Raw genomic sequence first — 14,053 nt, forward strand, 5'->3', positions numbered from 1 at the left:
ATAATTTTGTTAAGAACAAACTAAGTACGCTCGAAAGATTAATTATTGATAACTTAATAAATTTATGCATCATATAATTCCGTACCTGAATGTTAGATTATTTATGAGACCAGGGTGTTTTTCTAGAGCCGTTTGGAAATCATCAAATAATATTTGACCACTGTTTTCAATGTCTGCTTCCTCAAACAAAACTGTGGTTAATTCATCAACATCCTCATCACACAAATGTAAAGAACTTTCCTCGGTACATGATTGCAGGACTGTTTTTAGGTCGACCTTACAAATTGAACCACTTCCTGTATGAAGAAAAATAAATTATCCAATATTGTATTCATAAACTGGCAAACACATTTTACTTTGTTCGTATAATCTGTACTCTTAAACCGATAAAAAATATACAATATATGCACATTGTCGGAAAATGTAATATTTATTTGTACGAGCTTCATAAACGGGACAAAACGTGAGGCTCGCCGCACTTTTCCCTTTTGTCGTAGCGAGTACAAATGCATACAGCTCAAGGTGTGTTATACGGTAAGAAAAATCTTAAACTATGGATTATCTGACTTATATACCATAAAATAATGTTAATTTTTATTACAAGATTTGCTTGGAAGGTGTAACAATTTTACCAATCAAATCAAATTGGGATACTCTTTTCTATTGCGATTGGGTATAAACACGCCCACTTTCAATTATAAGGTGAAACAATACTCACTAATCTAGATATAAACGTTAGTAATCACTGTCCTATTACATTAAACAAAAGTGTTACGGTAAATGCAAAAAGTAAGAAATAAATGAATTGTTACCGTGCATGATAAATACAAGTCACTTGGTATTTTATTGTATATAGATATAAGAAGATGTGGTATGAGTGCCAATGAGACAACTCTCCATCCAAGTCAAAATTTATAAAAGTAAACCATTATAGGTCAAAGTACGGTATCAACACGGATCATTGGCTCACACCGAACAGCAAGCTATAAAGGGCCCCAAAAATTACTAGTGTAAAACCATTCAAACGGGAAAACCAACGGTCTAATCTATATAAAAAACGAGAAACCAGAAACACTTATGAACCACATCAATAAACGACAACTACTGAACATCAGATTCCTGACTTAGGACAGGTGCAAACAAATGCAGCGGGTTTAAACGTTTTATTCACTTGACAAAAGAGTTTGCTATGTTCTTTTTATATTTTCATGAAATTTTTACGACTTAAAACAGATTACTTTTAAACGGTTTTTAACGAATTAATGAGAATAATAGTTTCTCTCCCTTTTGCCTGACAATAGTATTAATTTTTTAAAACATTGAGAATCAGGATAAAAAAGACCCCCACCCTTTTTTTCCCCCTAAATTGAAATGTACATGTTACACGGAAAATGGACATCCATGGTTATAGTATGATTTTGTTTTTTCACTGATCCCACTCATAAATGTGAAAAAAATTGGCTTGGTTTTATTTTTTGTATTTCAGTCTAATGAAAAGGATTGTTTCTGCCTAAAAAACTTTAAAGACTAATAAAGAAGGAAAATTGTACAGTGACACGCAAAAGGCAACAACACACTATTACTATCAAATGATTGAAAGGTTTTAACAAACAGTAATTTGAATTTAATGAAAAATAATGATCTTACGCAGGTCGTTATTTTATGTTTTTAGGTAGCTTTCATCACAACTTTGATTTTTCTCATCAATGTGTGCAATTATGACGCAATTATGATGAAATAACATTAACATAATGATGATAATGACTAAATCTTAATTTTCTTAACTTTTAGTGCCAATTTCGACCTTCCTACACTTACAATCATCCTGTCCGACCACAATTTATATTTTTACTGTCTGCAATTCTCTATGTATAAGAATAAATCTAGACCAGGGAAGCGCATGACAAAAATCGAATCAAATGCAGCAAAGTTTAACATTTGTGGAATTTAATTCATTTAAGGATGTTCGCTACCCTGTTTTAAAATAACAAGATTTTTAAAAGACTATTCTAAAATGATAATATAAAAAATAAAGGAACTAAAAAAGCAGAAAATAATGAAGGGTCCGTGTGCTTGTTTTTGAGATAAAAGCCATTGAAAATTTTGCGGAAAATGATTCTCTCCAGATTTTTCATACTTTTAACATTGGCCGCTTATTTGTTTCAAAAACTATGAAAAAATAACAAGATTTTATAAGATTTTCAAATATGGCTTTTTAAACTATATGTAATAAAATTATGAAAAGAAAAGTAGGGGTTAGTGGGCAAAATTTGTTAATGGCAATACATGGATAAAACCAGAGGATTCCGAAAATCTGGCAGAAATTCAAAAACAAGAGGAGCAAACATCCTTAAAGGATAAAAGTACAAGGGCCTCAATCAAGGCAATCACACAAGATTTGAATATGTGGGGATAGTGGCATTCATCAAGTAGACTGGATATAAGTGGATACATTAATGCTAAACCTCGCCCGTAATTATAAATTATGTAATTTATTGACCGCTCCCGACATGTGTAACTTCAAGGAATATTTTAGCGGCGATCAATGTCTTTCAAAATTACTGCACTTTTCTTGTATCCCTCGTGCTTTCGATTGGAGAACCATCGTACACAAGCATCCTACAAGTTGGCACTCCGAGGCGGGTGGGTAGCAAGAAGGTGAACCGTGGTTTATTTTTATCAATAGTACCGCTTAAGTCGACGCTAAGCGCCGTCTTGACCTTGTTGTAGGGTATGAACGATTCGTTTATTGTTGAAGACCCTACATCAACTGTCAAGATGAAGAACAGGAATAAAAGCCCTGTTCATTGATAATTTTCTATGTTTTCTATGTATTGTGTGCGATTTCGTCCCATGTACATTTACTCCATATCCTTTCATTTTCTATGTTTTTAATTTTAAAAATACTACACTCTTATTCAGAGATTACACATGCCGTGAAAAAGTTAAATCAGTTATTTAATTTGTCTTAAAAAAAGTTTAAAATTGCAGACATGAATCTATTATTAATTACCACTAAATACCAGGTGACACGCCATGAAAAAAAAATATTCGTTCAAGATATTTTTATTTCTGAAACCTTCACCGATTTATAAAGTCATAAACAGTTTATATAATTAACTATTTTATCAGACAGAAACATATTACAATCATTCCTTAATTATTAATATTGTATTAAAAAGTGTCTATGAACTAATAAATATATAACATTTTTTAACATAAACTCATAAAGTGCATGATAGAAAATAATTATGTCTCGTCATCTTTTGACTAGACCAATAAAAATCTTGATGTACTTTAATTTTCAATATCAAGTTTTATTAAACCTTGAGATAAAATAAGAACAAACAATAACCTCCTTCTTATGAATATGAGAAAAAAAATTTGCAAATGCGCTAAGTCATTGACCTTTTTCGTGATTCACTTTCATCACGCTAAACCTGAAAAATTAAAGCCAAGGATGTATAAGTACAGGAGTACGTGAAGAGCTGTATGACTAAGAAAGACGTAAACACCAAAGCCAAATTCACCTAATGTTAACTCTTTCTGATGGAGTTGGACACTTAGTTTCTTTATAATTTAAATTACCAACGACGAACTTTCGAAAATAGATATAAGGAGATGTGGTATGAGTGCCAATGAGACAACTCTCCATCCAAGTCACAATGTGTAAAAGTAAACCATTATAGAAAAGCACATTATGTTTCATGTCAGTACTTTGGTACTGATAACTAAGCTGGTGCTGGAAATTTAGATTTTATGAAATTAATTAAATTCAATAAATAATTTATGTAATAAAAAGAAAAAAAGACACCATGTATTAAATATTAAGTCTATCAATTTATTCATTTAATCTTATTTGTTTGACCAGAAAATGCCACGATTTCGTACCAAATTATAACTTTGATAATTTTTTACATTGAATGATAGATAACGTTAATGTTTTTCGGCGTCATTTTTGGAGGTTCCTATTTGTTGCTTCCTCGAGGTAAAAGAAACATTTTCGCGAAAAACAATTGCAGTAGCGTTTCATCAAAAAGTTTGTATTTTTCGCACGGAAATACTTATTTTAATTTCTTATAACAAAAAGATCTATTTGTAAGTTTTATAATGATTACCGTCTGTGTCAAAGACATTAAACAAAAACATGAGTTTCTGTGTTGGAGTTCCATTCTTCAGTAGATGTAACCCTTCTATCAGTTCATCGATGTCGACATTCCCATTTTCGTCAGCGTCGAACAGGGCAAAAAATCTTGTAGCGAAAAATGACTGAAAATAAAATTACAATTCCTGGTTATTGTGTTCAGATTTGGTCTAATCTTCGGCAATTGTTCATTAGACGCAGGGGTAGTTTACCGAGTCTCAGCAACAACAAAGAAACTGAAAGAATCGCATGAATTTATAAAAAGACAGAGACCTGATTGGTAGACAGGGTAAGTGTCTCTCGCTATGCATGCATCACAGACAGATTTCTAGCATGTTTACTAACAGACATGATGCTGACACTTGTATCATGTCTTTTGTTTCGGTAGGAGTGTTTAGTTTTCAATGTCTAGTTTAGCAGGAAACATTGGCATTCGTTTCATCTTATAATCATGATCTTGTAACGTGTATTTGGAATATATATATATATATTTGTGAACCCTAGGTGGTAGTGTGGTCTAGCGCGTCGGATACAGTATAGGCGATTTGGTGTCACGATATCTCAGTAGCACGAGTTCGAATCCCGGCGAGGGAAGAACAAAATATTTGCGAAAGCAAATTTTACAGATCTAACATTGTTGGGCTGATGTTTAGACGAGTTGTATATATATATATATATGTGTGTGTAAATAATGTTGCTTTTCTGTCTGATACTTTAGGTTTCACTTCTGTAAATATAAAAAGACCGAGACCGGATTGGTAGACAGGGTCTCCCGCTATGCATGCATCACAGACAGATTTCTAGCATGTTTACTAACAAACATGATGCTGACACTTGTATCATGTCTTTTGTTTCGGTAGGAGTGTTTAGTTTTCAATGTCTAGTTCAGCAGGAAACATTGGCATTCGTTTCATCTTATAATCATGATCTTGTAACGTGTATTTGGAATATATATAATATATATATATATATGTAAATAATGTTGCTTTTCTGTCTTATACTTTAGGTCGCACTTCTGTAAATATAAACAATGCAATTTCCCATATAGTACAGCGGATATAAGAATAATTGACCACTTTATGGTAAAAGCATGAAACTTGGCATAGTGAAAGATTAAGGGGTATAAACAAAATTCAGATATAGAGCCATGAAAAAAATCCAATATGGCCGCCAAATTAAAAATGGCCGACATAAAGTACTTGGAATACAACATCATACACTTGACGAGGTCTACTAATATGCAAGAGTTCAGAAGATTTCACAAATTTGATGAAATACATTTAAGATATGCCAATGATTATTTTTTCAACTTTATGAATACATAATTAATCAAAATAGCGACCAAATTCAAAATGGCACCGTTAAGAATGTCAGAGTTTGACCATATTATTATATATAAACTATCAATGTGGTATAGACAGTTAACAAATTGATAAAACGTATCATGTGATGTAGACACAGGCCTACAGAGTATTAATTATACCAGGGCACATAGATAATGTTTTCGAAATGGCGGCTAAATTCAAAATGGCGCCCTAAAAAATGTCAAAATTTGACGTTTTTTGTAATGATGTGGTATAAAATGATACACAAATAATGAAACACTTTTTTGGATACAAATGCAAACCAACATATTATTTGTTTTGAAAGAGGTGACATAAACTATGAAAAAAAATGGCCGATACAATTCAAAATGGCGTCTCTGACAAGGTCTTAATTTACACAGTTATAGTTAATGTTTATATGACTTCAGAAAATCTTTAAATTAACTAAAAATTAAAAATATGTATGAAACCCTACAAAGACAAGTATTTCGTTTTACAAAATGTGAGCGAAAATAAAAATGGCGCCTCAAAAGTTACTATTCAGCATAACAACTTTATAGAAAATATTCAAGTTATTGATAATTGAAAGAAGATCTAAAGTCAAGATAATCAAAATTTAGCACAATCTCAATCAGTTTCTCACAGTCCGGTGAGGAGTTACATAATAAATGCTTTGTATTTCAATGCTACTGTCAATCATTTACATGCCCCCGACATCCTTTCGTACTTCTGCAAGCCCTGGCCAAACCCACTTACCATCAAGATTTGCCAACCAAATAAATCTGGTGATGGCATACCAAGATTTGCGACTTAACAATTTCCCCAAATAACACTTCATTGGTCAGCTACATGTTTCGTATGTTGTAGTAGTGCCTGTCGAAATGAGGAATATTGTAAATTCATCTTGTCTTCTGTGTGAATAGATGTTTTCTTAGTTCATTCAATGTATTAAATTAACTAGAACGATCATACAGAGGCACATACCGACATATAACTTTTATTACTTTTAATATATTCACTTCATTTGGATTTTCAATAATGTGCACAAATGCTTCTGTCAATTCTGATAATTCCTTACAAACGGTGAAGGCACGAAACAGTGGTAAGACTTTCGATTTCAATGGTCCTAGAGAAAGGCTTAATACATGAACTGAAATTTATTGGAAGTTCTTTCCAGTGCCAAAACCTCCCACAACTGTTCAATCTGCAGTCTGTTGAAACAAGACACAAACAATACAACAAAATTTTATCAACTGTTCTGATAAATATTCTGTTGTGACCTTTTTCTAGGCAGCATCCAAGGCAAGCAAGAACATTCTGGTATCTGCCCGATTATGTGAACATGAGCTCAATAATTTATAGCTGTGGTTTATAGTATTTCCATTGTCGTTGTCCTTGTCAGTTACTTCAATCTAATTTTCTATTCCAGCTTTGATTATTTTGTCAGCGAGTAAAAAAACAAACGCAAGAATTCTTGCAAGTTTCCTGGAACATTCGATTCATCTTGAATTCTCCATCGAATAGCTTTATCACGTTTTTCAAGAGTAGACGCTTTTAAGCTAGTGTCAACGTACGTGTCAAACACAATGTCAATTTTTTGTCCATCTTTTCCAATATTCACAATATGCAGATCTCCCAAGAATAATACAAAACACTACAGTTTGAACATCTGTTAGAGGCGACAAATTATCTAGACATTTTGACAGAAGGTCAGCTTTTGTTCCTAGACGGATCGTACCATTTTGACAAAGCGATGTGTCCATCTGTTGATTGACAAGCAATATACAGTCTTGAAAATAAAGAGCAATTACTTTTCAAATACGGTAGCTTGTGATCTATCGTAGACGTTTTCTTTGCAGGAGGTGGTGTATGAAAAGTGATAAATTGTTCCTCTTGGTTTTATCGAAGACATACGTTGTTCGATCGATAAGGCGTTAGCCTCACGTATAGACCTTTTCAATATCAATACTGTCAATTCAAATTGCAGGGTTACATACCAAAATTTAAAATGAGGAGATTCTTTGATCTTTCCAAATACCACTTTTCGAATTCTAGGATTACCTTATCATCATTCAACGTATCTGTGAACTGTCGGTAAGCATTTGCCAATAAACAGTCAAGTGAACATGCCGTAATTTGGTTAGCTTTACCTGTTTTTGTAACATTAGACGCCTTCAGGAATGAATCTGCTGTACCGGGTGATGTAAGCTTGACATTTCTAAAACATTAGTCTATCCACTATCGCCTAGCTAACTACCAAGGGATTTGAACGCTGTAGGCCGCCGAACATCATGGCAAAGTTTACCTCGTCATTGTATTAGTTTTACTACTGTAAAAAGAAGTTGGTCAAATCAACAAGGGGAGTTTGACCTGGATTTAGCTTTCTTACAGCGCTACGAATAAGTTCAATAAATGCCGTATCATTGCAACATATTAAGCTTGCTCGTGAAACAGAGGTAGAAGGGCAGACATTGCTGGTAGTTTATTCTCATCTGGCAACGACGAAGCATGATAGGCGGTAGTTTATTCTCATCTGGTAACGACGAAGCATGATAGGCGGTAGTTTATTCTCATCTGGCAACGACGAAGCATGATAGGCGGAGCGTGAAAAGTTTGTCCCAACTTCAGCCTTAACACTTAAATTTTCCGCAATATCTTTGAGCCATTTGACTTTCTCTTTTAATTTAACTGGGAATGAAGACACATCTATTGATAGTTCACCTTCGACTAATGGGATATCTGGTTCGCTGAATCTCTTTACAGCTGGTGGAAGATTCGAAAAACTTTCTGGTAAAAAAGTATTTTAAAATAGCTTCAGATAGGTAAAATGTTTGCAAAACTCCTTGAACATCCTATGAAATATGTTGGAATAAAGATATACCGGTACCATGAAATGATTTTTTTTGTGGTATACTGCTTGGATTGTGGTCAATGTTATCTTCAGCAGACGAAGTGAAAACATTTTTTAGTAGATGGGTAGGACAAACAATACATTCCTGGATATAACGACAAGCATCATTGGCCATCGAAGTAGAAATTTCTAACACTCTGTCGTTGGAAACATATTGTCCAAGTTGGAAGAAAGTGTCTACTAGATAACGTTTTCTATTCTTACAGTGGATCATGATTCCCAAATAAGCACAAACTGGGGGTTCATGGTCTTTCATGTGACGGTTTGGGTTGTTTATTTTTTACAACTATACTTCAGAAGCTGTGCTATTGTTAATTTTGACTGAATGTTGGGTCAGACTAAATCATACTGACCAAGGAAAGCAATGACTGGGGTACAGAAGCTTCTTATGGATTTTTATAGATGGCCTCGAAATATTAAAAAATGTTCATTAGCATTATAGCTAACACTGTGCAGTTTCATGCTTTTACCATAAAGTGGTCAATTACACCAATATATTGGACATAGCATCTTGACTATTGGCGGACATTTTGAATTTGGCGGCCATTATGGATTTTTTTTTAGATGGCTTCATATTCAAAAATGTTCATTCGCATCATAACTAACACTGTGGAAAGTTTCATGCTTTGACCATAAAGTGATTAATTATACCAATATATTGGACTTAGCCTCTTGACTATTGGCGGCCATTTTATAATTTGTTTCGATGGCTCTATACATATAACACAATGTTTATAAACATCATAACTAACACTGTGCAAATTTTAATTCTTTTACTATAAAGTGATCAATTACAGCAATATATTAGACTTAGCCTCTTGACTATTGGCGGCCATCAGGAACTTTTTAACATGACTCCATATCAAAAAATGTTTTTTACCGTCATAACTAGCACTGTGCAAATTTTCGTGCTTTTACCATAAAGTGATCAATTATACCAATATATAGGACTTAGCCTGTTGACTATTGGCGGCCATTTTGAATTTGACGGCCATTATGGAATTTCTTTAGATGGCTCCATATCCAAAAATGTTAATAGGCATCATAACTAACGATGTACAAAGTTTCATGTTTTTACCATAAAGTGATCAATTGTGCCAAAAAGTTGGACTTAGCCGCTGGACTAATAGGAACTTCTTTTACGGCTAAAACTTTGCCACTTTAACAATGAAGTTAAGTTTCGTAAAAAAATATATTCTAGAATGGAAAGTTCATATGCACTACTATATTTTTTCACAGGTCAAAACATAGGGCTGTGCGGCATATTTTCAACATTAATATGCCCCGAACTTCCAAGAGTTTAAATTTATACTTAAATTCTGTACTACCCATCCCTTCATTTTGAGTCTTCCTCAAAATTCAATTTAGCCGCTATCCATGTGTATTTTTACTGGTAACATTCCAAAGTTATGTCTCTTAGAGATTTATCATAGAGATCATATCGGGGAACCAGTATGTAAACAAAACAAACTATCTATGAATATGTTATCCCCCTTAAAGAGGTGTGGTATGTGAAACAGCTGTATTTACAAAGTGCAACCTTTAGGGTGCAGAGGGTACTTATTTCACTGACCTAATAACATCAAAGTCTCCTAGGAACCTTTTTGTACATGGTTCAATGTTTAGCTCTCAAATGATGGTCTCTTTTCATGAAACCTCTAATATATATTTGTTTAACCAATTTAAAAAACACCTTCATATGCATATCAAGTGTATATATCACCATCAAACCTATACACCTTATCGCTATTTATGCCAAATCAGATAAGTTCTGAAATTACACAACTTTTTCAAGACGTCACAATCCAGTTGAAGCTATCTGGGGCCTTGGGTAAACAATGCAAATATAAAAATTCTCAAAGAAACATGTTTAAACCATCGTAAACAGTTCAAACAAAGCATTTTGAATACTTTAATATGTGTTTTAAAACTTTCAAAATATTCACTTTCTACACGTTCTCTTCCCTCAGCTCATTACTGGTAACCTATGTTTTTGCGACACTTGACCCACACAGGGTCTGCTTTTTTCCTGATTGCACTAAATAGCAAACAGGTGTATATTCCAGGACTGTCGTTTCCCTCACTTTTTTTGGGGGAGTTGTAGCGTAAAAGAAAGCTACCAAACTGATGATTTATAATGGAAAAATTGAAAGCTTTTCAGCCGCCATCAGGAACTGGTTGGTCGATATGTGTCACAGATTACCATGAATATGTTAAAGGACAAGGTACGATAAGGCCTGTTTTTGGCCCCCTATTTTCTCATTTTTCAAATTCTGTTTTTGAAAGCTACTTATTATGTTGAAATATTCCCTGAGGTTTGAAGTTTGTTTGTATGAACTTCAAAACCACTATTTTTAGCAACTGGGTGAGGTGAGGGGGGTAAACTTTCTGTTACTATTCAAATATTGTATTTATTATTCACTTTGCAGGTGTTCCTTACAACTAATTTTTAGTTTTTAAGTGCCTGCGCCAACGTGACCCAGGAATTTTTTCATTCCAATGTCATGAGAACTGTTTTTGCTGTCTAAATCGCCATAATTTTCTCCGGGTCACGTAGGTGCACTTAAATCTTAAGAAACAATGGCCAAAAATTGTACTTTTTCCTTCTTTTGGCGTTTTTGATGCCCTTTTATCCCCCTCATCTCACCCATTTTCTGAAATTAATGGTTTTGAAGTTCATTCAAACAAACTTCAAACTTAAGGGAATATTTTAACGTGATAAGTAGCTTTCCAAAACAAAATGAGAAAAATGAGAAAATAGGAGGGCCAAAAACGGGCCTTATTGTACATTGTCCTTTGTCTAAACCATATTTCTGTCATTTTTACTATCGTGTAAGATATCAGAGAATGCGATTTGTCACCAACATTTACTTTCACACACAACAAGAGGTTGTCTACGATAGGATAATGAACTGATTTCCTTTCCTGCAAACATTTGTTCACCCAAATTGGCCGATAGGTTTTTTGGGTACATGTCAATCTTTAGTCCACTGATTTTGTCTGTTTGTCATCTTTTCATTTTGTCAATGTGATATCTTTCATTCTTGGACTCTTTTGTTTAGTCCCCATGGTATCTTTTACAATTGTTTGCAAAAAAATATGATCATCTAACTAATGTGATATGATCTTTTTTCGACGTACCTTATTAATAGCCAGGGATTTTTCGAAGTTTTCTGCGCTTAATTTTCCATTGTCAGCAAACTTGTTAAAATCCTTTCTAATCCATTCAATCCACTCGTCATCTTCACTGAAAAAGAAATTGATTTATTTTCTTTTATATTTATAACCATACACTTAGGGGACGACTATGGACGCCAAAACTGTCTTGTTAAGACTATTTTCATTCTATGATGTGCATTTACCTTTATATGATGTGCACTTGTCATTATATGATGTGCAAACACCATTATATGATGTGCAAATATCCTTGGATTATGAGCAAGTATCCTGATATGATGTCCAAACATCTTTATATGATGTGCAAATATCCTTATATTATGAGCAAGTATCCTTATATGATGTCCAAACATCCTTATATGATGTGCAAATATACTTATATGATGTGCATATATACGTATATGATGTGCAACTATACTTATATGATGTGCAAATGTACTTATATGATGTGCAAACGTTCTTATATGATGTGCTAACATTCTTATATGATGTGTAAATATCCTTATATGATGTGCAAATGTACTTATATGATGTGCAAATGTACTTATATGATTTGCAAAGATCCTTATATGATGTGCAAATATACTTATATTATGTGCATTTTCCCTTATATTAGGTACAAACATCCTAATATGATGTGGTTGTGTCATTATATTATGTGCGTGTAACCTTATGTGATGTGGTTCGGTTTACTTCATTATATGATGTCGAAACGTCATTATATGATGTGCTTTCATCGTCGTTATGGTCAATGAACATGATTACGATTAGAACGATTACTGTCTACGTCATAACTGATTCCGATCTTCTTCTGCGGTATTAATATAAGCCCGGTTCAAATCTGTAGCTATCATTTGGAAAATGGTTGAGATTTAAAAAGAGATAAACCTTGTCATGTTAGTACCACAGTTTAAGATGAAAAAAATCACATCAGATATTGTTGGAAAATTGTCAAAATATGAAATGCAAAGTTAAGTTTTAATCGATGGGTTTACAATAATGAACATACGGGGTCTACAATAATGAAAATACGGTTAAAGTTATTAAATTAAAGAAATGATTCTTTTATGCCATGCTCTATGCTCATTTTAACAAGGGTAGGCATTATATTTATCAATATTTTTATACCTTGTTAAAACATGAATTTCCAGTATGTTCATTTTTCGTAAATTTTGCCTTGCTGATCATTTTAGCTGTTCAAGTTTCTCTTTATATATTACTTTTCTCAAGATAGACACAACAATGTTTTTGTCTTTGGAAAGGGGGTCTTGATTGTTTTGTCCTATTTCAAGTTGTAGACTTGAAAAAATAAGAGAAATTCCCATGTTTCCTCCCCCATCCCCACAACCAATGAAAGAAAATGACCGTAATTATAATTTATTTAATTTCAAATCTGTTCTTGTCTATACCATTTTGAAAAAAACAGGTTTCTCTACAGATAAGTTATCAAGATAATAGGCAATAAAACAACAAAGTTCATAAAAGCCAAAATTGCCCAAATGGGACCTTTACTATAGAATATAGTTAGACACATTGCACTATTTGTTTTTTTTTTAAATCTATTGTTGTTTTCAAGATAAAAGCAAAATATTAAAAGCCACCGCCGTAGATCTTCAATTAAAAAAATTTAAAACACAACTCTCTATCTGTTAGATACAAACAGGCCTCAGTAAACCATAAATAAATGCAGCTTTTTATGTTCATTTAGACACAAATCTAATTAAATTACAGACATTGTGTGTCCAACCTTTGCTTACGCGGATCTGAAAACACTCCATTCTATTTTCTGTTTAAAGACCATTTGGATTCTCTGGTTTTGTCGGATTGATAAAAAATGTGAAGGCTGAAATTTCATTGGGTGATGTAATATTACCAGAACAGAAAGTAAAATGAAGTGTTGTCAGATCCTCGTAACCCAAGGCTTAGACAGATGATCTGTACATTGTATCTTAATCAGATTGCTTAGGCACCGACTCTTCATTAAGTGTGTGCAGAAGCACGTGTATTTCCTTGTGCTCAGGACAAACATATTTTTCGACTTAAATAAGAAATAAACTTTTTTTTTCAATAACATGTTGTTTTTTTTTTTTTTTTGAATTTCATCATTGTTTTATGTTTTCCCTCATTTTCAATGGAAACAAATTATTTTGCTTCCCTTCTGAAATAGATAAAATCTCTTTCAAGAAATTTGGAATCAAACATTTACAAAAAAACATGCCCCCCACTCACCAAAAAAGTCAATGGTCGGTACGTTAGCCCTGTTTACTGGAGTCTGGAGGTGTATATATGAGCGGCTTTCCACGAAATCTTTTATATTACGGGTTACTGTCTATTGGCGGTGCTTTCATGGTAGCATGTTCGCCTCGAGTGCGGGAGGTAGTGGGTTCGAACTCCGGTTCAAAACCAAAGACTTTAAAATAGATATTTGCTGCTTCCCTGCTAAGCACGCGAAATTAAGGAGTAAAAGCAAAGCCTGGTCGGCTCGGAATCAGAATA

The 14,053-nt window shown here is 33.4% G+C and overlaps 1 protein-coding gene across 1 annotated transcript in view; it reads right to left on the minus strand.

Moving 5' to 3' along the window:
• LOC127722328 (NADPH oxidase 5-like) overlaps positions 1-12,207 on the minus strand; it is a 39,063-nt gene extending 26,856 nt beyond the window's left edge. The window contains exons 1-4 of the mRNA XM_052229216.1: positions 12,182-12,207; positions 11,522-11,627; positions 4,119-4,269; positions 86-296 (exon numbers count right to left, since the gene is read on the minus strand). Coding sequence (XP_052085176.1) covers positions 86-296; positions 4,119-4,269; positions 11,522-11,627; positions 12,182-12,207 — 494 coding nt within the window. The remainder of the gene's footprint in view (positions 1-85; positions 297-4,118; positions 4,270-11,521; positions 11,628-12,181) is intronic.
• Between the last annotated feature and the right edge of the window lie 1,846 nt (positions 12,208-14,053).

The sequence above is a fragment of the Mytilus californianus genome, unplaced genomic scaffold, assembly GCF_021869535.1.
Source record: "Mytilus californianus isolate M0D057914Y unplaced genomic scaffold, xbMytCali1.0.p SCAF_12, whole genome shotgun sequence".
Lineage (NCBI taxonomy): Eukaryota > Metazoa > Mollusca > Bivalvia > Mytilida > Mytilidae > Mytilus > Mytilus californianus.